The 24,787-nt window shown below is 48.5% G+C and overlaps 10 protein-coding genes across 10 annotated transcripts; 6 read left to right on the top strand and 4 right to left on the bottom strand.

Annotated features, from left to right (window-relative positions):
• Positions 1–592: 592 nt before the first annotated feature.
• N7506_003655 (TDT family transporter) lies at positions 593–2,028 on the top strand (the record flags this gene model as incomplete). Its single annotated transcript, XM_056952950.1, has 3 exons — positions 593–607; positions 744–1,808; positions 1,864–2,028. 3 exons carry the CDS (start codon positions 593–595, stop codon positions 2,026–2,028), a joined length of 1,245 nt encoding a protein of 414 aa, XP_056814642.1.
• Positions 2,029–3,426: 1,398 nt separating this feature from the next.
• N7506_003654 (uncharacterized protein) lies at positions 3,427–3,666 on the top strand (the record flags this gene model as incomplete). The annotated part of the gene is made up of 1 exon (XM_056952949.1): positions 3,427–3,666. The coding sequence occupies one exon, from the start codon at positions 3,427–3,429 to the stop codon at positions 3,664–3,666; it is 240 nt and encodes a 79-aa protein (XP_056814641.1).
• A 1,093-nt stretch (positions 3,667–4,759) lies between these two features.
• On the bottom strand, positions 4,760–7,459 carry N7506_003653 (uncharacterized protein; the record flags this gene model as incomplete). Its single annotated transcript, XM_056952948.1, has 1 exon — positions 4,760–7,459. The coding sequence occupies one exon, from the start codon at positions 7,457–7,459 to the stop codon at positions 4,760–4,762; it is 2,700 nt and encodes an 899-aa protein (XP_056814640.1).
• A 2,890-nt stretch (positions 7,460–10,349) lies between these two features.
• Positions 10,350–10,934, top strand: N7506_003652 (uncharacterized protein; the record flags this gene model as incomplete). Its single annotated transcript, XM_056952947.1, has 2 exons — positions 10,350–10,503; positions 10,558–10,934. The coding sequence occupies 2 exons, from the start codon at positions 10,350–10,352 to the stop codon at positions 10,932–10,934; spliced, it is 531 nt and encodes a 176-aa protein (XP_056814639.1).
• Positions 10,935–11,267: 333 nt separating this feature from the next.
• N7506_003651 (MYG1 family protein) lies at positions 11,268–12,423 on the top strand (the record flags this gene model as incomplete). The annotated part of the gene is made up of 2 exons (XM_056952946.1): positions 11,268–11,344; positions 11,391–12,423. The coding sequence occupies 2 exons, from the start codon at positions 11,268–11,270 to the stop codon at positions 12,421–12,423; spliced, it is 1,110 nt and encodes a 369-aa protein (XP_056814638.1).
• A 584-nt stretch (positions 12,424–13,007) lies between these two features.
• N7506_003650 (Essential protein Yae1 N-terminal) lies at positions 13,008–13,553 on the bottom strand (the record flags this gene model as incomplete). Its single annotated transcript, XM_056952945.1, has 1 exon — positions 13,008–13,553. One exon carries the CDS (start codon positions 13,551–13,553, stop codon positions 13,008–13,010), a length of 546 nt encoding a protein of 181 aa, XP_056814637.1.
• Positions 13,554–13,684: 131 nt separating this feature from the next.
• On the top strand, positions 13,685–15,687 carry N7506_003649 (methionine--tRNA ligase MES1; the record flags this gene model as incomplete). Its single annotated transcript, XM_056952944.1, has 2 exons — positions 13,685–13,815; positions 13,863–15,687. The coding sequence occupies 2 exons, from the start codon at positions 13,685–13,687 to the stop codon at positions 15,685–15,687; spliced, it is 1,956 nt and encodes a 651-aa protein (XP_056814636.1).
• A 2,299-nt stretch (positions 15,688–17,986) lies between these two features.
• N7506_003648 (uncharacterized protein) lies at positions 17,987–19,615 on the bottom strand (the record flags this gene model as incomplete). The annotated part of the gene is made up of 1 exon (XM_056952943.1): positions 17,987–19,615. The coding sequence occupies one exon, from the start codon at positions 19,613–19,615 to the stop codon at positions 17,987–17,989; it is 1,629 nt and encodes a 542-aa protein (XP_056814635.1).
• An 828-nt stretch (positions 19,616–20,443) lies between these two features.
• Positions 20,444–22,491, bottom strand: N7506_003647 (uncharacterized protein; the record flags this gene model as incomplete). Its single annotated transcript, XM_056952942.1, has 3 exons — positions 20,444–20,644; positions 20,698–21,830; positions 21,933–22,491. 3 exons carry the CDS (start codon positions 22,489–22,491, stop codon positions 20,444–20,446), a joined length of 1,893 nt encoding a protein of 630 aa, XP_056814634.1.
• Positions 22,492–23,189: 698 nt separating this feature from the next.
• On the top strand, positions 23,190–24,718 carry N7506_003646 (uncharacterized protein; the record flags this gene model as incomplete). Its single annotated transcript, XM_056952941.1, has 4 exons — positions 23,190–23,253; positions 23,328–23,658; positions 23,712–24,095; positions 24,142–24,718. 4 exons carry the CDS (start codon positions 23,190–23,192, stop codon positions 24,716–24,718), a joined length of 1,356 nt encoding a protein of 451 aa, XP_056814633.1.
• Between the last annotated feature and the right edge of the window lie 69 nt (positions 24,719–24,787).

Raw genomic sequence — 24,787 nt, 5'->3', positions numbered from 1 at the left:
CCAGACTTCACTGAAATTAGCGGTAACTCATTGCTATGTTTAGCCAGCCGATATATGAACATGAGATTTTTATGAATCCCGTAGGCCTCCAAGTGGTCTCCTGTCACCAGACAACTGTGTAGGACTCATGCAGCAGTCGGTGCTAGGGCCAGGAGGGCCTGCAGGAAACGGTAACGCGTGGATTGGACATACTAATTCCACTTTTGGTGTTCTTTGGCATAGAAAAGAAACAAAAGACCCTTGTTAAATAATCTAAGATCATATCAGAATAGTCTGTTCGAGGGCTTCATAATCCACGTAGTGTTGCTAGGGACTTCGATCCTACTGTAATATCCGGGTTTCGAAAATCCAATCGGCGACTGGTCCCCGGGGCTTTGACTCATCAAGAGTGGCCAACGGAGTTGATGTTTTCACGGCCGAGAGATGTCATATAAGGCCCACTCATTCCTCGAATTACTGTTCCATGCAAAATAGATCTTGATCCTCATGCTACCATTTTCTGTTTGTATGAGCTCCCAAACAATTGGTCATCGTTGCTCTGATCATGGCAGCGAAGAGCAATCCAACCATGATTTGGAGATGATGATCCATAATGAAAACCAGAAGGGTCTGAGATATGTTATAGTCAACTTCACTCCATCGTATGCTCATCAGTCAATTTGATGTGATTATTGCTAACCATTATTGAACAGATGGGTAAGAGCAATGTTGCATGTCGATTTCACCTACTCACCTCTTTCTAGTTCAGCGCTACAATGGGAACGGGTATCGTTTCCATTCTTATCCATAACCTCCCTTACAATGGCATTTGGCTATACTGGATCTCTGTGGTTGTCTTCGCCTTCAATGTGTTTCTTTTTGTCCTGTTCAGCCTCATCTCCCTGGCTCGATACACGCTATTTCGGGGTCTCTGGACAGCAATGCTGAACCACCCCACGCAATCACTGTTCCTAGGTCTGTGCTTCCATTCCTTACAAGTAACATTCGACGCGGCTGACAACAGTTCAACAGGTACATATCCGATGGGACTTGCAACCATAATAAATATGATCTGCTTCGTCTGTGTGCCTGCGTGGGGAAATTGGGCTGCTACTTTGGCATGGACCCTGTGGTGGATCGACGCTGTCATCTCCCTTGCGAACAATATGTACTTGCCATTTGCTATGTATGAAACACCGGCTCAATCTGTGCTAAGGTCCCTTGATTTGCTGACGCTTTCTGCTAGCATGTCACGGCATTCCAACGAGCTTTCTGGTATGACCGCAGCATGGTTATTGCCTGTCGTTTCTACTATTGTCGCTGCTGCCTCAGGTGGAATCGTCGCATCGGTCTTGGAAAACGAACAGCATGCACTTTGGACTATCATTGCCAGCTATGTCCTCTGGGGAACTGGAGTGCCGTTGGCAATGATGGTGATGGTCATGTACTTTCACCGCTTGACAATACACAAGATTCCGCCCAAGGAAGTCATTGTGTCCGTCTTCCTCCCATTAGGTCCATTGGGCCAAGGATCTTTTGGTATCATGCAATTAGGGAAGGAGGCGATGAGAGTCTTTCCCAAGACAGACAGTTTGTCTACAGAAGTCTCAGCTGGCTCTGTACTTTATGTTATGGGCTTTATCATCGGGCTTATAATGTGGGGATTTGGACTAGTGTGGCTTTTCTTCGCATTGGCTTCTATCACTCGATCAAAATTCCCATTTAACATGGGTTGGTGGGGATTTACCTTCCCGCTTGGGGTATTCACAGTTGCGACAACCACGATTGCGAAAGAACTCCCTTCGTTATTTTTCAAGGTTCTAGGGACGGTGAGTTTTCACAAACTGGAAGTTTTTATTATTCTTTCTGATTCAAGTCTTCCAGATTTTCTCGGTGGTTGTCGTTTTACTTTGGATTGTTGTCAGCGTTGGTACATTTGCCCAAACCTGGCGAAGGAAGATGTTTGTGGCACCATGTCTTAAGGAATGGGAGAAAGGGGAAGCGCAGCGACGTGGAAAATGCACCCGCGTTCCAGAAGGCGCCTTATAGAATTTCAAAGTTCAGGTTCAAGTGACAACATAGCTAGAGGCCCTCTCCACCCACTGCTCTTTGAGCCAATGAAACACATTTCGGCCAATTAATGTCATAGAATTTACATACATGGAAGGCGCTTTAGAATGGAACACTACACTGTCTGTCTCCTAGAGACCCGGCATCTCTTCATACATACAATCCAGGCAGCAAGAAAACCCATGTGCTGAGCCGAGCGATAGATCAACTCTCTCATATTTGTCTTACAATACTGGAGATATATAGAACCGAAAAGCTTTCTTCTGAATTTGGGTTGTCTGCTCACGAGCCCATTTCTACGCTCCGTATCATTAGCTTGAGTATTATGTGTTATTGATGGAGCTGCGCCCCCTCAACTGGCGTCGGCTGACGCCCGAATAATGGGTCATTGACCCACTCTAGACAATGTTTATTTATGTAGGACTGATCGAATTGCACAATTACTCGTACATAGGACAGGCGGGCACCACTACATGCAGGTTCACTTCGGTCATTTGCTGTCTTTATACTATGATCTCGAGAGCATTGGGACATTATAACACAAGAACGTCTATTTTTGATCCAGCAAAAGAAGGCTGTACTTAATGAAATTACCCAAGGAGCATATACATGGGGTCGTTATTCGCATGTGTAGCGTGATTAGATAACCTTAGAATCAGGTGTGGTGCACTAACATGAAGTAAAATGAATAATACTCTCATAGACTACGCGAAGCTATTAATAACACACCTTTTTGGATATGCGTCCCCAAAATGTCTTACTTGTGACTTCGGAATACGACGATCATCAATAGTCAAGGTGGATTGGAACGACTTGAAGTGGAGAACTAACTGACTCCACTCACACTTGGGGTGTTGAAGCTTTCGGGATCACGCCTTTCTGAAGAAATCTTATTCATTGTAGGTTAATTTCCGCGCATCTTTAATCCGGGGTATGATGGAACATTATTTTCTCTTTCCATCTCAGTTTCAATACCAGTTTGGAGAATTACTTGACTCGGTTGCATTCTATGCTTAAAGAGGACCCACATGGTACATAGACGCCCGCCCCGTCTTTGCTGCTTCCAGACGTTGGGACAGTTCTGCAATTGACAGTGTTTCAGTCGATCTCTTCCCACCGTCCATGCGTAGAATAAAACACCGCATTATATGTGTGCAACCCTCAGTGACCTGTTTTTGGTGTGTCGAGAAACATTGATTCAGACGATCTTTCTCCCAGTTGGGTGACCCCTGGACTTACCGCCAGAATAATCATATTGTTGGTGCTAAAGGCTGAGGATATAAAAAGGACTTGAAATCATCTGGAAAGAGACCACCAAGCCTCAAAACCACTCAAGCTCAAACAACTTTCTTCAAACAAACTCCCACAAACCTCACAATGGTCCGCCTCTCCGCCCTCTTCACTCTGGCTCTCGCCACCGTTTCCCTGGCCACCACCAACTCCCAGTGCCAGAAGGACTTCAACTCTTGCCGTGTCGGTGCCGATGCCAACCATGCTCAGTGTGCCGCCGACCACGCTCAATGCTGTTCCGATGCCTTCGACACCTGCCGCAGTGGCCCCGATGCCAACCAGGCTCAGTGTGCCGCTGACAACGCTGCTTGCAAAGGCCAGAAATAAGCGCCACATTACCGATTAATTGGTCTTGGCGATGATATGTACATCACCAACTTTGAAATTCTGTCCAAACTTGGTCTCAAACAGTCCGTTTGATCGACATCAGGCACTCTGATCAATAATATCAGACGGGAGTTGGTTTTCGAAGCCCTCAAGAGCTTTATGTATATACACCAAGATCAAATCAAGTTTTTCTTAATAATATGCCGGAAGCAGTTGAGACTTCCAAACTAGAGATACTTCCAAGGTTGTTTTTGCATTTGCCTAATATCAGACCAAATACACCTAATGCACCAAATTAACAGTGCTTTGATAACGTTTTGGACTGGAACCTTGAAGTCTCAAAAGGAAAACTTGACAATCGAGAATCGATCTCATACTCAGTTCAAATAGTTAGTCTTCTGGCTTGATCCTTTGCTATTCAGTCTGACTGTCAAGTGGGTCCTAGGTCAAAAGTTGCACACTGCAAATACATACGACCACAGGGTGTGGAGAACAGGGCTTCCCGTCCGCTCAGCCGTACTTAAGCCACACGCCGGTGAGTTAGTAGTTGGGTGGGTGACCACCAGCGAATCCTCACTGTTGTATGTTTTTTGTTTTGCTTTTTGGAAAAACACACAGTAAATTAACTGTTTGCACAGTTATTTGTTACTTATCTGTAATTTCAATCCTGAGTACATGATACCGATCAAGCAATCTACGATAGAGCGTATGCGTAGCAGTAGTTGATTTATCGCTAGACAAAAAGAGGACGGGGAAAAGAAGGAAGAGAGAGAGCGAGGAGGAGAGCGATCTAGCTTTGCCCTGTCCACCGGGTCACCTGACCACTCAACAGTTTCCCTTGATATTGGCTACGTTAAAGACACTGCTATGCGACAGAATGGAACGGATGTTGAGTATAGTTGGAGCGGTTCGAGTTGGCCTGGGGTATAGATGAAGTGGCATTAGATGTGTACGATTAACACTCATTTACTACATTGCTCGACAACTACAGCAGCGTGAACGCATTATTTGAAGTGTGTTTGCAAAGTGCTTATGACATATTTCAACAAGTAGTTAGATACAAGAAGCAAAATACATGCACAGCAGCTTCAACTCACTCCTGTACACCATGGCCAGAGCCAGACTCTAGATCACCATGCCCCCGACTGACGCTCCCCCAATGTCTATGCCCGGGGGAAGAGTGTCTGTCGGAAGACGCCTCATTGTGTCTACTGCGGAGACTATGCCGATCGGTAAAGTTTCGTTCATGTTGCGAAGCAATCCTTTCTTCATCGGCGATTTCCTGCATTCGGCGCTCCTCCGCGTGCTGGTTTGCGGAGCGTACAATCTCGTCCCTGTGTGGGGCGTTACCCCTGTTCTCGAAAACGTCACCCAGTATGTCGTTGGAGGAGAGATCCGACATGCCAAGCGAGAAGTCTACATGTTTATGGTTGTGCGTGGATTCGCCGCGGGACCGTTCAGTGCCTCTGCGGAGGATGGAATGGCGATGCTGGACGCCGCTGCTGGAGCCGGTGTTCTCGGGAATTGTGTGGGAGGTTTTACCGATGGGGACTTGCTCGGGTTCGGCTCCGACTGCGGCTCCTTCGTCAGGCGAGTGGTGTTCGTAGTTCGGTGGTGGATTCGCGGGCGGGCCACCATAAGCGACATGGAATGGCGTGTTGACGTTGTAGCCCTGGAGGTTCATGCGAGGGCCCTCGATGCCGACTTCTTGGAGCGCGATCATGACCATGCAGAGGAACTTGTTGCGGCGTTGCAAACGCAGGCCCTCGTTCTGCCAGTTGGATTTGTAGAAGAAGATGATGTTGAGGGTCAATGATAAGTTTTCTGTGACCTCGCGAAGCTCGTGGAGGATCATGCTCTGGAAATCGCGCTTCTCACTGCGCACGAACTCTACGAGACGGTGTCGGAGTTGCTCCATCTGGTCAATAGTTGTGCCGTATTTAATAACAATCGGTAGAGCCTCGGCGAGAGCACCTGTGCGGCGCTGGTTGAGGATAAAAAGATTGTTGAGCACACTATTTGGTGCTTGGACAACATGGCCCTCCATCTTTTTGAACTCGGTATATAGGAGCGCGATCTCCTTAACGAAATAGTCGTCACCACGGCCTGATGCTCCAGCATTTCCGTAGATAGTAACTCGATCACCGACGTCAAATGGATGTTTAACGAAGACGAAAATGATAGACTGCAAAAACTCGGTAGCAGTTGTAGAGAACATCCATGATAGAGCGAGGATAGTAGAGCCAGCAGAGGTTAATACTCCTGCTGCAGATGTTGAGATCAGCGTAAGGAAGACAATGACAATAATAATAAGCACAAAAAACATGAAAACTTGATCCAGTTTTGACATAACAGAGCCAAGATCCTTTAGTGATGCAGTAATAGATTTACGCTCACGGCCGATATCCACACAGACACTTTCAAGCTCTTCCATAGATATGTCCCCATTCATATCCCGGTCAAACATAGAAAATGCAGCATCTGCTTCCTCGTTATCATCAAACGCCTCCTTCAGGTCCCCTGAGAAAACCGTGTCACAGCCATCACGCGCGAATGTACGATAGAGCCGACGAGCGAGGACCTGGCAACCTGAGGTGGTATGTAGCAAGGTGAGAACGACCTGATATGGATCATTGCTATTCTTCGACTGCCGGCCAGTGAAATCCGCAAGCACACCCCCAGCTACATCCCCCACCTTATTACCAACATTTTTCACAGCGCGTTGGGCAACGCGACCTGCTTTGGAGGCATATTGTAGAGGGTTTTTCGTATTCTGCGACGTCCCAAGCTCGGGGTTCTGTTGGAATACCTCGTCATCTTCTGAGATATGTGTCCGGGAAAATTGATATAGCTTGGTCAAACTGCCGATTTGGAACTTGTTGAGCTGGATGCGGTCGTCGTAGGTGCGTTGGTGAAAGGACATAGCGATAAGCTGAATGATGATTTTTTCGATGACATTGAGAATTGTCCAAACCAGACCGACGATGATAAGCTTATTGAGCGTTCCCTCCCAGCCCCGCGTGCGCTTGTCACCATCAACGTGATGATTCTTCATTGTGGGTAGAAAGGAAATCTCTACAGCAAGCCACCAGAAGAAAAGGACGAAGTGAAATTCCAGCTGTTTGGCCATATCGCGCCACTTCTTTGCATTGTTGGTGAATATGCTGGAGATTAAGCTCACAGCCGGCGGTAGACATTTCCCAACGACACGGGCTGCCCACAGAGTCAACCAGACGATTTCCAGCCAGATTGAAAACCACATCAATTGTACGCCGCCGACACTGGTGTCGGTATATTTCAGGGCGCCGATAAGCAACGGGATCAGAAGGAGCAGCACCACGGGCACGATATAGGTCAAATACCGAACAATGAAACTGGAATTATGGACTTTCTTCGCAAACGCAGAGAGTTTGGTAGTCGGACTCTCAGGAGGCTGATAGGCGGCGGTCTTTTCGTGGAGTGGGTTGGTTGCCTGGTCGAACTCATCGACGCGCTGATCAGGATGCGATCGCGTTCGGCTCATCGAGCCCCGGCCATGCTGACTCCGTGCTTCGGTAGATCGTGATACCATCCGCTCTGCCTCCATGAGCTGGAGGTCGTCCTCCAGCTGCATAGCTTGCCCGCGGCGCGAGGAGGCCGTGCTTATGGAGGGATGCTCAGCTTCATAGTTCACGCTCGTGTCGACTCTTGGGTAGTCGTGAGACTCGACACTGGGTTCGCCCACGTACGTGCCGCCGGAGCTCGATCGCTCTCCTCTCTTCTCTTGAAGAGCGAATGATTCGTTTCCATCCATCGGCCTGGTCTATCGTCGGAAAATGGGATGAAAACTGCGAGTAAAAAGAGCAACAAAGTGGGATACGGCGTATGTAATGTCGGAAAAGCAAATACGAACGGTTTGTACACTAGATAATCTCCGACTTTCAGTGATAAATCGCACGGCCTAATGACCCACTGCTTGGCACGCAATGAGTGACCGTATCTTGAGTGTCAATTGGTAATTGGGGGTCCGGAGGGTCCATCGCTTAGAGAGCTCCACCGGGTGGCGCGATCGGTAAGTGCTTGTCTCCCCATGAGTACGAGTAAGGCGGGGCTCAGATTTTTCATTACCGATCAATGTTTCGTATGCCATTCCGTACGATATTTTGTGGTTATCGAAGAATAGGCACTTGTGGATCTGATTGGATTCTCAAGCGGTGATATCATAACCAACGCCACAATATGTACCCCTGGGTCCTGTGGAGCAACTATGTATCCACTTCTCGGTTCCCACGAAAACCATCACCCAGGGACTGTGCACTCTAATCGAACCCATGACTTTGCAATAACCAGAGATGACAAGCGTTGATGCGAGATTCAAACTCCGTTGATGAGATGTAGATATAGAGCGTCCGATTGAACTTACTGACCGCTGCAGTTTCCAATATTCTAGGGCTACTTGTATTCTTGATATTTTCACGAAGCTGATCGGTTCTTCGTCGCTTTTCGGAAATTCATCGGCGGCTGGACGGGCTTGGCATTGTAAAACCTTCGTTTGGATAGAAGTTAGTTTCCCGATGCTGCCCGAGAAGATGAATCCATCAGCAGTTATTCACATTCCACCCTCGGGGTTGAGATTATGACTCTGATAAAGCGCAGAAGTAAAATAGATTGGCGACATCAAAAGGGGTCGATATTCTCCAGATTCAATTTTTATATTCCTGCAATCGATCCTGGTCTTTTACGTGTATGATCAGTGATTCCTGGCAACTCAAAGTCCTATCCCTTGAGTATAGGCCTGGAAACCGTTCTCTGATCAAGACCTATCTAGGTACTATCGTGCTCTGAACCGATGAACGAGCGAAGGGTTTACTACCCTACACAACCTGCCCGCAAAGCTTGGACCCTGTTTGATGTCAATCTAGAAATCATCGACCCTCAGCGGGCCCGGGCCGGTAAAAATAGAGATATAGACTACATTTACAGTAAGCCCAGGCAACGCTGAAAAAACTAGTAACAATGAAAATGAGAATCCAGGCAAAATCAGGCATCAGGGTGTCAAATTAGCCGAAGAGGTGTCATACTATCCATAAGGGTGTCAATGGAGTAATCCTTTATATAAAAGCCTGGAACTTGAAGAAATTAGTTAATTCGTTTCTAGAAGCTAGTAATTAGAATAAGTAGAATAATATATTCTCTATCTTAATAATAATCTATTTATTCTATGTAAAGACTGATGCTTAGTGAATTGATTGACAGTAATCGCGAACTTGAGCTTCTGCGAGCTCAGAGCAACCCGCTCAATGGCGATAAGGGACGACCCGCATCAAGCCCCCCCCTTGGAAACTCTAGATCCAGAACAAAATTCGCGCTCTAGAGCGTCCTCTTTCGAACGAGATGAGAAACTAATCTGTGTTAGTATCATTACACCGCCCATTGACGCAGAACCAAATGCCTTGCGAAATGATGCGTCGGTGCAGGACAAAGAGACAAGGAATCCTAAACATCCAAACTTGAGAGAAGACCCACCAGTTCTCCGTCAAAGAGTAGCGCTGCTGCGATATCCTTCCCCTATAATCATTGTCGCCAGAGATCCTCAGGAGAAGAACAGCAACGTGTTAATGCATTTTGGTTTACAATCTAAGCTAGCGCCAGAGCCTCGCCGACAATCTCCCCGGCAAAGGGCACAACGACTAGAACCACGGTCATAATCTTCTATGATCAGCTCTGTCTCCTCTATGTCCTTGCTTTCTTGCTGAGCGATTTGGCCTGTTTGATGAAGGACCAGTGATACAAGACTCCTTTAATGAATGGATATTACTTCGGCCATTGAAATTGCACAATTTCTTCCATGCCTTTGCTTCTATATAGTGTACACCTTAGCTGTAGGGGAATATCTTTTCCCAAAACGTTAAAGAAAGTATATATAATGTGCCTTTAGGGGCTATATGCAGATACTAAGAGACTAGCCGTTTTATTAGGTAGCAAATGTCCAATCATATCAATTGTAGCTCAGTTGGAAGGCTTAGTACAGCAGCCGCGCGACTTAGGTGATTTCTCACCTGGCTTCTCACCCTGTCTATAACGCGCTCACCCTTCTCACCCCCGGTCTCGTGACCGTAAAGCGGCGCTCACCTATTTCTCACAGGCGACACCCACAAACCATTGACCACACATCCATTTGTCTCTTTGCTCTTATGGAAACATGATATTGTCTACATGGTTTGTCTACTTGATTTGTATAGCACATACGACCACAGGGTGTGGAGAACAGGGCTTCCCGTCCGCTCAGCCGTACTTAAGCCACACGCCGGTGAGTTAGTAGTTGGGTGGGTGACCACCAGCGAATCCTCACTGTTGTATGTTCTTGCTTTTTTGTTCCTCATCTAGAAGCCGCTAATTGTATAGTACGTAGTGCGTGTGGCGTACTCTGGACAATGTGCAGGGTATGGGTATGCACTGGGGGCCAAAAAAGCCCGTGCCGTTTGTTTGGATGAAACTACTACAGAAAATGTAATCTGATGAATAAGAGAGTCTTATATTGATTGGGCTTCAAGTGCAAATTTTACAGCCAACCACGCCTATGAGTATAAAATCCCGCGCATAACTCATCCCTGTTTCTCAAGAATCCGCATTTTCTCCTCTTTCATCTTTCCAATAACACTTTTTTCAATTGATTAGCAGCCTCACCTGTGCTCCTTGTCCTCATGGCTACTCAAGATGCGGGGCAAAGCTCGGTCATCTCCGCGACGGACCTACCATTCCACACGAGCAAGAAAGAACCCGAATACGATCTCGGTCAATGTCTCGCGGCAATAAAGGGAGAAACAGTCCCGTCCGATGTGACGTCTCCTTGGCATCGTAGAGCAGCCATTCGCGGCATCCGTGATTCACTCTAATTTGCAACAAGTCCAGCAAGCACTGAGCTACGAGAGCACAGTGGAAGTCAGTTACAGCCTGGTTTGGAGCCTAGAGATGCTTTTGCGCAATCTTCGATCCATTTTTGTGATATGGTTGTTCCTCGGGGGCAGCCTCCCAGAGACGAGTGGAACTCTCCTGGTACCTATGGCGGTTTGCCGGTTGACCCCGCAGTCGTGGAAAGACACATGTGGCTGTCATTCGAAACCGCCCAGAAGATCGAAGAACAATGTAGTGGAATCTACAATGATAGCGCGGACACCGGCTACTTGGATATCGAAGATGATGATCCGGAAAACGAACTTTGGCTGAAGCTTTCGCGTCCTCTGAAGCAGATGACATCTTTTGAAATGAAGGACTGGGACCAAAGCTAGATTTGTTACATTGATTTCCTAAGTTTTCTTTTCTTTAGGGAAGTTTGCAGCAATCAGACAGCGAGTGCTGTGATGACCCCTCATTTTGACAGCCAAAACTAGTCTATCCCTGATTTCGAGGATTGCTTTGATTACAAAATCCATAGATGTTGACGAATTAATCCTGGACTGTTAAAAGCATATCACGTGCGAAGAGAGGCCCTTCATAGGGAGCCCTAGTTTCCCGATATGGCGATGCCGATAAGCAGCTCAGCCAGCCAGAGCGCAGCAATTAATACGATTGAATCCAAAGCTTGAGATTCGACTTTTTGATCTTCAACCTTGGAATCTTGTATGTCCAGATTTTTCAAAATGGCCGAAAACGTCGCAAAGAAGCTCAAGACCTCCTCCCCCTTGATTGGGACTCACAAGTAAGCTCCGTTGCCAAAATTTCTGCTTCCCTGCTGACCAGCTCAGCGGCCACTTCCACGCCGACGAGGCTCTGGCAGTCTACCTCCTCCGCCTGCTCCCCACCTACGCCTCCTCCCCCCTCATCCGTACTCGCGACCCGGCCGAGCTCGAGAAATGCCACACTGTCGTGGATGTCGGTGGTGTGTACGACGCCGCCATCAACCGCTATGATCACCACCAGCGTACCTTCGCAACCACCTTCCCCCAGCGCGAGACCAAGCTTTCCTCTGCTGGTCTCGTCTACATGCACTTCGGCAAGGCGATCATTGCGCAAAAGCTCTCCCTTCCCATTGAACACGCCGACGTCGATCTCCTCTACGAGAAGCTCTACACCGATTTCATCGAGGCCATTGACGCGAACGACAACGGAATCTCTGCCTACGACCAAGCCGCCATCTCCGCTGCCGGTATCGAGAAGCGCTTCAAGAATGGTGGCATCACTCTCGCCTCCATGGTCGGCGACATGAACAACCCCGACCCCACCAGCCCACCTGGTGAGCCCCAAGACGAAGACAGCCTCTTCGGACGCGCCAGCACCCTGATCGGAAATGCTTTCGCTCGCAAAATGCACCACGCCTGCACATCCTGGATGCCCGCCCGCACGACCGTTGGCTCCGCCTACGCGTCGCGCAAGGATGTCCACCCCTCAGGCCGTATCATGGTCCTGCCCCAAGGTGGTGTCCCCTGGAAGGAGCACCTCTACAACTTCGAGGCCGAGGCCTCCGGAAGCAAGGAGATCGATCCCGCCGCCCAGGTCTACTACGTTCTCTACCCCGAGAACGCTAATGCTGATGCCAAGTGGCGCATCCAGTGTGTGTCTGTTAACGAGAGCAGCTTCCAGTCCCGTAAGCCTTTGCCTGAGTCTTGGCGCGGTGTCCGCGACCAGGACCTTGATGGTGTCATGGCTGCGGAGGCTGAGAAGAATGGTCAGAGCAAGATCCCCGAGGGTGCTGTCTTTGCGCACGCCAGTGGCTTCATTGGTGGTCACAAGACGCGCGAGGGTGCCATGGCCATGGCAGAGCGCAGCCTCGAGCTTTGAAATATTGCATTTGGACGAATTAAAATGATCAAGGGCAATTTGAATTGATGATATGTCTTTATGAACTAAAAGAAATATATGATATATTTTGACATCAAGCCGTAACACTGAACGATCTTTTAACCCATGGTAGGACAGAAGATTGTTGCAAGGTCTGCAGATTGCAGGTTTAAGGCGCAATTGGAGCCTTAGAACCATGCCACCATAGTTTCATATCTTCGGCTTGATGGAAAGTTTTCCGTGGTATCGTGCCCGGTGAGTGCGATGACTCGGTAGTACCAAACTCTCCGGCGTAGTCTCAAGAGCGGTGCCGATCAAGATAGATGTATCGTGGGGTCGCCTGATTTCCGGAGGATACAGACAAGGCGCCAGATAACTGAGCGCAGAATGAGTGTCTGCAAGCTCGGCTTATTGTGATGTTGTCGGGTGCTATCACCAATAAAAGATCCGCAATTTGAGACGCGATCAGGGCTTGACGCGTATTTGGCTGTAGTGGACCTGACCACAATTCGGGGACCTCCGTAGAAAGCGAGAGTGAGATGTCGCGTGCGACATTGAACTTTGAACAAGGCTTGAACAAAACCTCAGTGACGTATATTGAGAGAGCTTATGTCCTCAATGCTGCCGCTGCCATCACCGGACGGGGTCATATCTTTAGGTTCGGCTTGGGCGTTGGAGTCCTCACGTTCGCCCATTGCGCGCTGAATGAGCTTCGCCTTCGTGGCAGCGCCCTTGAGACGCTCATCCACATCATTGACAGCCTCTTCAGTATTGCTCATGTCAAGTGTAGCCGGGTCGACAAGCTCAAGAAGGGTGTGAAGGTTCCTGACGAGGCGCGTGCTGTGAGGCGGGAGACTAGGCATACTCTGGCAGATAGATGGGTCGAGAGAGAGATCTCCGGAATCAGATTGCACAGGAGTATCGTTTGACTTGGAGTCAAGTCGCTGTGCCCAAACTAAGGCTCTGCCATACAGCCTTCCCATCTCGACGAATTTCTCGAAGCCCTTCTCGACTGCAAAGACGCTTCCTTCGGTATATCCGGTTTCTGCACCATCTTTGGTGCCAAGCTCGAAACCCTCGTTATAGAATTGCTCTTCCAAATCCAGAAGACTGTCCAAGAGGTTCTCCATTGTGACTTGTGGTGAATTGTTGAAGGTCAAACTGATAAAGCCGATAACCACTTTTTTTCCCGGCGGGGTCACGAGATGTCCACTCTTTTCTATTTTCCCGCCTCTGCCCCTCCAGCTTCCCAACCACCAAAATGTCGAATCCTATCTTGCCCCAAAAGGGCGAGCGCAACATTCTAATTACTAGCGCGTTGCCATATGTGAACAATGTCCCTCACCTGGGCAACGTTGTGGGCTCAGTGCTGAGTGCCGACGTCTTTTCGAGGTATGACTCAACCCCACCTGGGAATGCGCAAAGCTAACAAAGTACAGATACCACAAGGCTTGTGGCCGCCCAACATTGTATATTTGCGGAACCGACGAATACGGAACAGCTACCGAGACTAAGGCGCTGGAGGAGAAGCTGTCGCCCCAGGACCTTTGCGCCAAGTACAACAAGATTCACCAAGAAGTGTACGAATGGTTCAACATTGGGTTCGACCACTTCGGTCGCACACCTACGGAAAAGCACACCGAGATCTCGCAGTCAATCTTCAAACGTTTGCACGAGAACGGATACCTCGGCGAACGCACCTCGGAGCAGCCCTTCTGCGAGAAGCACGGCTCTTTCTTGGCCGATCGCTACGTTGAGGGCGAGTGCCCCCACTGCCACTACGACGATGCCCGTGGAGACCAGTGTGACAAGTGCGGCCTTCTTCTGGATCCATTGAACCTTATCAATCCCCGCTGCAAACTCGATGGCGCCGCGCCGATACCCCGCGAGACCAAGCACATTCACCTGTTGCTCGATAAGCTCCAACCGCAACTGGAAAAGTGGGTCCACCCTGCTATTGAGAAGGGACAATGGCCCAAGAACTCTCGCGTCATTACCGAGTCTTGGTTGAAGGAGGGTTTGAAGGGTCGTGGTATCACTCGTGACCTCAAGTGGGGCGTTCCCGTTCCTCTGGAAGGATTCGAGAACAAGGTGCTCTACGTGTGGTTCGATGCCTGTATCGGATACCCCTCCATCACAGCAAACTACACCGATGAGTGGGAGCAGTGGTGGCGCAACCCGGAGGAAGTCCAGCTCTGGCAGTTCATGGGCAAGGACAACGTTCCATTCCACAGTGTTATCTTCCCCTCAACCCAGATTGGAACCCAGGACAAGTGGACCATGCTGCACCACCTGAGCACAACCGAGTACCTCAACTACGAAGGCGGAAAGTTCAGCAAGTCGCGTGGAATCGGTGTCTTCGGTACAAACGCCAAGGAAACCGGCGTTTCGGCTGATGTCTGGCGTTACTACCTGCTGAAGAACCGTCCCGAGACCAGTGACACCCAGTTTGAGTGGCTGCCTTTCGTCGAGGCCAACAACGGCGAGCTGCTCGCGAAGTACGGTAACCTCGTCAACCGAGTCATCAAGCTTGTCGCTGCCTCATACGGCTCTGTCATCCCCGAGTTCTCAGTCCCCGAGTCTTTCAACCCCTTCCTGGAGGAGGTCACCAGCCACCTGCGCCAGTACAACGAGGAAATGGAAGGCGCTCACTTGCGTGCCGGTGTCATGACTGCCATGCGTATCGCCGAAGCCGGAAACGGCCTGATTCAGTCCAACCGCCTGGACAACAAGCTCATCGCCGAGGAGCCCGAGCGCGCCGCCGCTGTCGTCGGTACCGTTCTGAACCTGATTCACCTGCTGTCCGCAGTTTTCACGCCATACATGCCCGCAAGCTCCAAGTCAATTCTGGAGCAGCTCAACGCCCCCACCGCCTTCATTCCCCACGGCGATGCCCTCAAGGATGGCTGGAAGCCCACTACCCTGAAGGGTGGTCACAAGATCGGCAAGGCCGCTTACCTGTTCACTCGCATTGACCCCAAGAAGGCCGATGAGTGGCGTGAGTTGTTCGGTGGATCCCAGGCCGATCGTAAGAAGAAGGAGGAAGAGGCCGCCAAGCTGGCTGCCAAGAAGGCCGCTGCTAAGGCCAAGAAGAAGGAGAAGAAGGAGAAGGGCCGTGCTGGTGCTGGTGCTGAAGCCGGCGGTGTCGAGGCCACCGCTAAGGGTGGTGCCGAGAAGGTCGCTGCTACTACTGAGGGCAAGGGCGACGAGGCGGTTGAAAAGGTTGCCGACGGTGTCGCACAGGTTACGCTGCCTAGCTCTTAGATGCATTAAGATGGGTGTTTGGGTTGTGTGTAGGTAGTATTTGAAAGGCGCGCTGAGAGTTACAATGATTTATGAGAGATGTTGTTTATCATGGCTGGGGCAACTGCGAACAGTCAGCTCAATTTTGTCCAAAATTATTGTTTTCCATAGAAATACAGCGATCTGTTCGATATCGGAACATCCCTCTCCAGGGCTCTTTTAACATTCATTCGCAAGGTGTAACCCGGGGCAATTGCTTGTACATGGTTATCTGGATAATGCCACCTTCGATTGAGCTTTTAGGCACACCACTTCGACCATCAAGGGAGTACTAAACCTGAGCAGCGACCTCGGAATTGCCTGTTTGGTCGAGTCACTTGCGTTAGCCGAACTACAAACCCTGGCTTTGTTAACCCTGGAACCTCGGAACCTTGGAAGCAAATCGCTACTTAGTCAGGTTCGAAGTTCATTGTTGCCGCGCTCTGTTGTGGTATAAATAGCCCTAGATACCCTTCCTTTGGGAACCATCGTTTTCTTCACCTTGGAATCTCCGCCAGTACAGAGTAGGATTTTTCCTACAGTTCTATCGCTGCCCAAGTGGCCGTCACCTCTCCAGTCCCGGGGGATGGTGGCGCAGTTTATCAACCTCGTTCGTTACAATCCATGGGATGAGACCTCAACTTTGTCATCGGTGTTGATGTCTACAGATCCGGTTGAATGAGAAACTGTCATATTTACATTAATGGGAAAGGCACAAGATTAGATATGTCTGTTTGGATTACTGTGGCTGATCTCCGCTCCGAGTTGTGCCTGTTCCATTAATGTAAATGTGACAGTTTCTCGTACATTTGGATCCGGTCACATTGGCAGTGATGATAGGACTCTTATCCCATGGAGTGTACCAAGATCGATGAACTGCAACATCACTTTTGTCCCTAGTGAAGATCCGAAATCTTAGCCACAGATGAAGTTCTCGAATGGCTTGAATAACCTACCAGATATGGACAGCACTCACAGGCCCGAGCATCTAGGAGTGGATTAGAGCTTAGTTTCGAGGTCATTTCAGTGCACCACAATATCCTGGAGTCCCTGGAGGTCACGGAGTCAGAGAACAAAAGAATACTTTGAACGTACTTTTTCAGCTCCCCCTCCTTCGGCAAAAACGCAGTTCACTGCCCTAAGCCAGTTGTCTTTTAGTTTGTGCCTGTCATTACCCGTACATTCAATAGCACTCGAAGCCGATTTCACCGGAACATCCCCTGCGGGTATAATGGGTACTTTATGCCAGCGTCGAAGTTTCCAGCGGTGTGGCATGGTTATGATACGACGTGATAAGCGATGTCATCCAGTTCTTTCTAAGTTCTGTGGTGCATGAAATTGTACCAGTTGATTTCTATATATGGATACTTCAGAACCTAAAACAGAAGAAACCTGAGTCTGTATAAAACCAGTTTAAAAACTTCACACGTGCTGTCAAAGGCGACATTATTGCCCAAACATTGGAAACACCCATCAAACCCCATAGAGTGCTACCTGAGAGTCAAGGGTATATAGCCCTAGAGTATAATGGGTCGTCATTGATCTGATTTGCCCGAGTAATCTAGACTGTATAATCTAGTAGTACAAAGAAAATGACAACATCCTACTCAGTATCATATCGTGGCAACATAATCAATCCTTCTTTGTCTATGGCAAAACTCTAGCATTTATTGTCAGCTGAAACTTGATATCTTCTTGTTCAAAGCAGTCATTAAGATACCACTCAGCAGACCGTACTTTCCTGGACTGTCAGGTGAAAGAATCCACATTTCTTTGTTTATAAAACCTACGCCATTTATTTGAGAGGCCGAGACTTCAAATTCACTCATTCAAAGTAGATATGAACACAACACTCGGTGTCTTTCTTTTATTGCCAAGAAGCAGCATCCACATTTCTTTGTTTATAACAACGGCCTATCAATCCCACCAGTAGGGGGATGTTTGCTTAATCCCCCCAAATTAGGCACCAGGACACTAGTCTCTTTCCAAATCGAGTACAAAATGAGCTCAAATTTCATTGTCTAAATATCTCAGGATCAGAGCTGTGTCGTTGGCATGAGTGTTTAGAAGTCGGCCTCATTCAAAATCAATGGCAGACTGGCAACCTTGGAACGTCGTCGGGTAGGCAAATGGAAAATATGACCTGGTACTTTATAGTTGGCATGCTTCAATGGAGACAAGGAGAATGCAAAGATGCAGCTTCATTACTTGAAGGTCGCTGGCTGAACAGCAAAAATCAGTGTTATCTTTATTGACCAACCTCGAGCGAGTTCCTAGGTTGTCATATTTGGCCAGCCTCATCAGCAGCAAGAGGGAAGCTATGTACATGACGCCACCAGGTCACGGGAAGCTCCTGCTTTTCCTTTGCTCTCTTACTTGCCAACTTCTTTGAAACCTTCCGCGGTTGTTTTTTTGGCTTTGCTCCAGGGAAAAGTTCATTGAAAATCACTGACAGACCTTCATCCAAGTGAAAATCTTTCCTCCTCTCACTCCACAGTTTGAAATGGGGATACTTTTCCCAGAGTTTCGACTGCTCAATTGACAACCTCTCACAGCCAAAGTCTCTCAACTTGCGCTGAACACGCCAGGATCCGTCAATATCGCTCACCATCCAGTGCATCTCTTGTGCACCTATACGATTTATCTTGATCGTGAGGCCTTCTAGAAGTGGACATCCTGGAGCCTTCGCTGAGCAAATTCGTTGGAATATGGCAGATGAAAGTGTTTCATCGATGATGGAATCAATTATCAGCCTTCGCATGTGCCCATTTCGAATTTTGAAAGGATACCCGAGGTAGTGAGGGTAGTATTGATTGTCAAATTCATCAAAAAATGACTCCGCAGGCAGATCGTGGCCCAGAAAACTAAGTAGATTCTTCGAGCTGATCACTTCTTCGCGAGATGGTAGACCGGATGATTGAATGGCTGGAAAGGGCTCAAAGTTGAGCTTGATGTATTTGAGATTCTTGATCGATCCCAATGATTTGTACAAAGAGACCTCTCTGGAGTCGCCTTGCGTTCGATTGATTGTGATCGCCAAATCTTGAAGATGTGGACAATTTTGGCCTATTAAGTCAATGTCCTGCTTGTTGAAGGTTTGCAAAAGCAAAGGGTCAATAATCTTGAGCTTTCGTAAATGCGAGCCATGGTGTTTGAGAACGGACTCAATAGAAACAAGTGAGTGCCACCTGATCAATTCAATCTCAATCAATGGTGGTAGGCTTTTTAGGAACCGAGTCGCAGTTGCATAAAAGTCAGCCATATCAAGACTCTGCGATTCTTTTTGAAGATTCAATGAAAGCGTTTCTAGTTCCGGAAACGAAAGATGCACCATGCCAAGCAGCTCAGTCGAATGAGCCCGCGAGAGCTTGAGATCCCGCAGTGAAGAAAAATCAATATAATGGCTCAATCCATTCACAACCCCGTGGTTGATCTGTTCTCCATATAGAAAGGCATCGAAGCTTTTTAGCGAAGCTAGGCGTAAAGGAACATTACCTTGCTGCGACAAGGGAAGTTTGAACATCTCGCTCCACCCTTCAAGGCGAACTTTCTTCAGGTTCGGTGCTGATCTTAGCAAAATTGAAACGCTTTCGCGTTGCCTCTCGGCAGGGAACAAGCCAGCAGAAATCCATGAGTCATAAAGCAAGCTGGAGACCTTCCTTCCTGTCCCCAAAGGTGCTTGTATCTTCACAGAGTACAGTGAGGGGGATCCAAGAATTTCCAGTTCGCGGGTGTACGTGTCAGGAAAGAAATCGCTGCGTAACCACAAGCTTTCGAGATGAAGGCGGCACCGCGGAATATCTCGGTGAAGTGTGTTCAAGATAGGAAGTGGTAATTTCTCATGTTCGCGCCATACTAAGTCGTTCAGCGCAGGTAGTTGCTTGATGAGATTGACAAGTGGCGACCACATCGCTTCGTTGTCTATATCGAAGGGCGGATTTGGAAATTATTTACTCCAAAATGGCTCTTTGCCACACGGTGGACCATCCAGTAGGTGATCAAATTGGGCTGTGAATTTGTTTGCGGGCTGCTCGCGTCGCAATTCGGACATTCGAGGCGGGCTCCATGTGCGATTTTCAAGAGATGGGCACTCGTCGTGACCTGAGCATTTTCCAATAATCAAAAGCCGTCGGACATATCGATGGCTCTTTGTGATTTCCAGTTTCTTCGCGAGAATACTGACTTCATTTTCAATGTGCTTTGCATCAAGGTAGGGTATTGATAATGATACATCGTGGTAGAGCATCGATTCAATAGACATGCGACAACAGGCATAGTAGGTCCGACTGCATCTTGCAAGATTCCAAAGAGTCGGTGGATGCTCAAACGCAACATTATGAGCAATAACCTCAATCACCTCAGGCGGTAGTTGAGACCGAGCATGGAGAGACATTCGGACAATCCGACCTGGTCGGAGAGGGTTGATCTGTTTACAATCTCAAAAGTGCAAAATCTACCGTCATCTGCTAGGAGCCGATAGGTTAGTAGTCTAATTGGAGAAGAATGAAATTTCGTGTTCTTAGACACTGTGTTTATTATCATTTAGCGCGAAAAAACGGTACCTAGTTTTTGGCGCTATGCTTGAATAAGGTCCAGGGGTCCTGTTAGAGTCTAGATCTAACAGCTCTGAGTCAGAGGCTCTTCGGGGCCTAGGGGCCACGCTCCCGAAATTCCTCGCCGAAGTCGATCGGGGCCTACAGACAGTAGAAACAAATGTACTTCAAAGATAGGTACGCATTCATAGTGCATTTGCCTGCTCCAAAACACATATCTCGCATGCACAAGAAAAGTGAAAGCCTTCTCGCAGAACCCTTTCTCGCTTAGTGGGATCACCATACTCACTTATATCAAGGTAACAGATAAAACACTCCTCTCCTGCGGTCAGATCTCGGGAAGTAGTCAGAACCAAGTTACCTTGGCTATCTGGTCCCCAGTAGAGCTGTGATGTCTTAATACGGGGATATCTCATAATTTGACGAGGGATTGACTTACGTTTGGATCGCAAGAGTGATTGACCAGTGAGGCTCTCGGATACACACCCATCCCATAATCGGTCCCTCGATTTTCAAGTGATCCAGTTTTCCTTGGGTATAATCCAAATGAGTTGGATTCTTCCCTGCAGATGAGACCAACAAGCTCATCGACACTGGCAGTTAACCGGTTGATATGGCTCAAATACTCTTCCACCTGCCTTTTCCAGTGCTGCATCTTCGTCTCCGGCCACTTGCCCAGATTTCCGGTGAGAGACTCGATGGACTCCCACCCCCTCTTGAACCAAACTTCCCAGGCATAAGGCTTTGGTGCATTGTGTGGATTCTGCATCTGCAGATGTTTTCCAGCGACCAGGCGCACGACTAGCCAAAGCATGGCAAAGTCATATTGGCCTTCTTTTTCCCGGATTTTCTCTCCCTGGCTTTTCAACCAATCGCATTCGAACCCATGTCGATCTTGGTCTGCAACTCGACAATGATCGTTACACCAAGCGACATCCCGAATGCACTTCTCGCTGCAGCGTACACTTTCCGTGCCACTGGACAACAGCCGATTACATCCGAGGTTGCTGCAAAGTGTGGAATCGGGCTGTGATGGATCTAAAGATGGGACCACGCCATATGGTGTGTCCGCAAGAATCTTGGTACCGGCTGGCACAAAGGAAGAAACCTTGATTAATTTTCCTTTGTGTTCATCTACCCCTAGCTCCAGACTTGGATGCACGTAAACTCTGGCATCATGGTCGATGGTCTTTGGGGGCGGATCATCAATGGACTTCTGTGCAACAACAAACTGTCTGCGCTCCATCATGCCCATGTCCACTGTACCGTCTCGCTGCGGAGTAATGAGCTGCATTCCATCCTCCGTTCGAACTCGTAGTCCGGAATTTTGAAGAAGGCCTTCCATTTCCTCGAGATCGTAAAGCCTTACGGAATAGAAAAGGTCTTGCTGGATGGAAGGACCATCGAGGTCAATCACAATCTCCCGGCTGGCGAGCTGAGTCTGATCTGGGGAGAGCTCACGTTCCCGACAGGCAAGAAGCTTTTTTTCTCCCTCAAGCCATTCCCATCCACTTTTGCTGAAGTTTGACCGAATCCATGATCCATCCACACAGTCAATGACAAATATGCCGCCTGTTTTTAGTACTCGAAAGACTTCGCGAAGGGACTGTAAGTCCCCGTCATCACCACAATGCCCGAAAGAATTTCCAAGCAGTATGACCAAATCAAACACACCGTTCGCTGTAGGTATTTGACGAAGATCCCCTTCTCGAAAATTGGTATTGTTTTGTGCATTTTCTGCCAGGGCTCGATGCTTTGCAAGGCCTAGAAGGTATGTGCTTTGGTCGACTCCAAGAACTTTCAAGTCCGGGAAGCGTTTGGCAAGGTGGATACTATGTCGTCCTTGACCACAGCATAGATCCAGTACTTCGACCGGAGACCCTTTGGTCTGTAACAGCTGTTGCACGCTAGGGATTTCAAGCAGCTTGGTGCATTCGGCCTCAGTGATTACGGGAACCTCGACACAGTCGCCGTCTGTGTATAGATACAATTCATTGTAAGCTTTCTTCCACCAATCCTTCTCGATATGAGGAAATAAGGAAGCAACACGGCCAAGGGCAGGAGTAATCGCCATCTCGGGCTTTCTGTGTCTTTGAGAGCGCAGGAAAGCGTTGAAGAGAGGCTCAGCATTCACTGACGCACCTTTTGTCCTCGACGGGGTGAGCTCTTCTGCAGGGCGGTGTGCCTGCGCACAGATCTCTGGATCACGGTTTATCTCAGCACAATCTTGCATCGTGCATGACACGTCACCCGACCCTGTGACGTGATCGGCGGAAACATTCGGAGACTGGATGATACAAAGAAGAAATATCAACCAGGAAAAGGAATAACAGGCGTTGCATACCAACTATTGCATAGAGAGGAAGTGGGCAATCCAAGAACCCTGGAGCCCTGGAGCTTTGTGGAGGTGGGGAAAAGGTGCGTTGACGTGCCAGGGTTGGCTGGTGGGAAAAGCGGCAGGCCCGCCCCCCGCGCCTGGCGCCACCAATTACGGAAGGGGCTCGGGGCCGATGGAGCCCCACGTTGGACTGGCCCGGCCCCAAAACAAACCAAAATGTGCGCGCGAATCATCTTCCTACTTTGATTCGTTTCAGAGGTCAAAGCTCCCACATGCTGGATGTTAGTTGGTAAGTAGCCAGCAAATTACGGAATAATGAAGGTGAGATTAGTTGCGAGTACGGAGTACGGAGTACTCCGTACCCGAGTGTGGTTTCTACTATAAGACATGACCTAACCATACGCTGTGTATTTATTACCCCCGTCCATGCAGATGAATGGGCACTCAGCAACTCTGCGGGCGAGTACGGAGTATGGTACAGTCATTTCACTTTTCCGGATCACTAGGATCCATTCGCCTGCGCAGAGCGGATATCATCTCAAATCTGCCTATCAACCCCATTCCATCCCCTCCGCTCATAATATTTCCCTAAGATGGACCATGACCGGGACCTGAGGGTCTCAGTAGGCCGCCACTGGCATGTTCTTGTGGCGGTGTGTATGATAATGTGGGGTGTTTACTTCAGTACATTCCTCGATTTGAGCATCTAAGAGCATATCTGACTTCCCTAGTATATGACCTTCCAGCGGCTTTGTCAGTGCCATTACAGGAGCATCTGGGACTTTCAGGTTCTCGATATGCTTATCTTGTGTCGGCGCTTTACACAGCCTATGCGGCCCCCAACACCATCCTCCCATTTTTCTCGGGGATTGCTGTTGACCGAATAGGCGAAAAACTACTTCTTTTTGTCACGCTGGGAAGTGTCCTAGTTGGGCAGCTGATTTTCTCAGTCAGTGCACAGTTGAAAAGTCCGCCCGGAATGATCCTCGGGCGCATATTTATTGGCCTAGGAGGAGAAATTGTTGGCGTTCTTGGAAGTGAAATCACGACGCGTTGGTTCAAGTGAGTCACATCGTCCTAACTGGAAAGAAATTATTGTTAACATGCACCAACAGAGACAAGCAACTATCATTGGCGTTGGCGATGGTATTATCCATCTCAAGACTTGGCTCGGTCGCAACGTCTTTTTTTATACCTGGGATCATAGACATTTCTGGTGTTGTGTATGCTGTGTGGTTTGGATCATTGGTGTCCTCGGGGGTTGCCATAGCTGGTGCCTTCTATTTGCTAGCGGCACGGGGCATTTCTTCAACGCACCACAACGGTCAAAGCAGTGATACAACAAACCCGGTTCGTCAATTTCCTCTTGTCTTCTGGAAATTAGCTTTGATATGTGTACTGGGCTACGGGGGCATCAACACCTTCCCTATCTCCGCGCAGCGATTCCTAGCCAAATGGTTCTACGGTGGAGACCAGCGCAAAGCCGGAGCTGTCACGGGGTAAGTGGTGACATATTCTAATTTTATAAAAGCTGACACTGACTAGAATACCGTACTTCCTGTCTGGGGCCTTGGTTCCATTATTTGGCCTTGTGATGAACATGAAATTCTTCCAAAACTACCCGTTATCTCTATGTGCCACCAATATCATGATGGGCACAGCACATCTGTTGTTACTCTATACCGCGCAACCTATTATGCCCCTAAGTGTACTAGGGGTGGCTTACGCACTATACGGCGTGGCTTTTTGGGCTGCTCTGGCTCGATCTCTTCTCTCGACAGTGGAATCTAAGTCGAAAAAAGCCATACTGGATACCAGTGACGAAAACCCCCATGATGATACCAGATATGGAACTATCAGGCCCCCCACGACATCCTCTTGGGATCTTCATGATGCCAACGAGAGAACAAACGAGCTCGAGGAAGCAGGTGCAGATAGTCTCATTACACTTGGCTACGGAATTATGACCAGTCTGAACAATTTGAGTACGGCTGTGGTCCCGATATTTCTGGCCAAGGTTGAAACCCTCATTGGCTTTAAAGGATTGGAGCTGGTCTTCATCATACTCTCGTTGCTTGGACTTTGCACATCGTTTCAATTATTGATCACAGAGATACTTTAGAATAGAGACACAACCGAGGTGTTTATGATAAAGCCTTTGGAATTTGATGGACAGACAATATTCAACTCC

This window comes from Penicillium brevicompactum (genome assembly GCF_028827555.1).
Source record: "Penicillium brevicompactum strain IBT 35665 chromosome Unknown utg000002l_segment0_segment0, whole genome shotgun sequence".
Classification (NCBI taxonomy): domain Eukaryota; kingdom Fungi; phylum Ascomycota; class Eurotiomycetes; order Eurotiales; family Aspergillaceae; genus Penicillium; species Penicillium brevicompactum.
The sequence above is the reverse complement of the archived record's forward strand: the minus strand, read 5'-3'. Positions and strand labels throughout refer to the sequence as shown.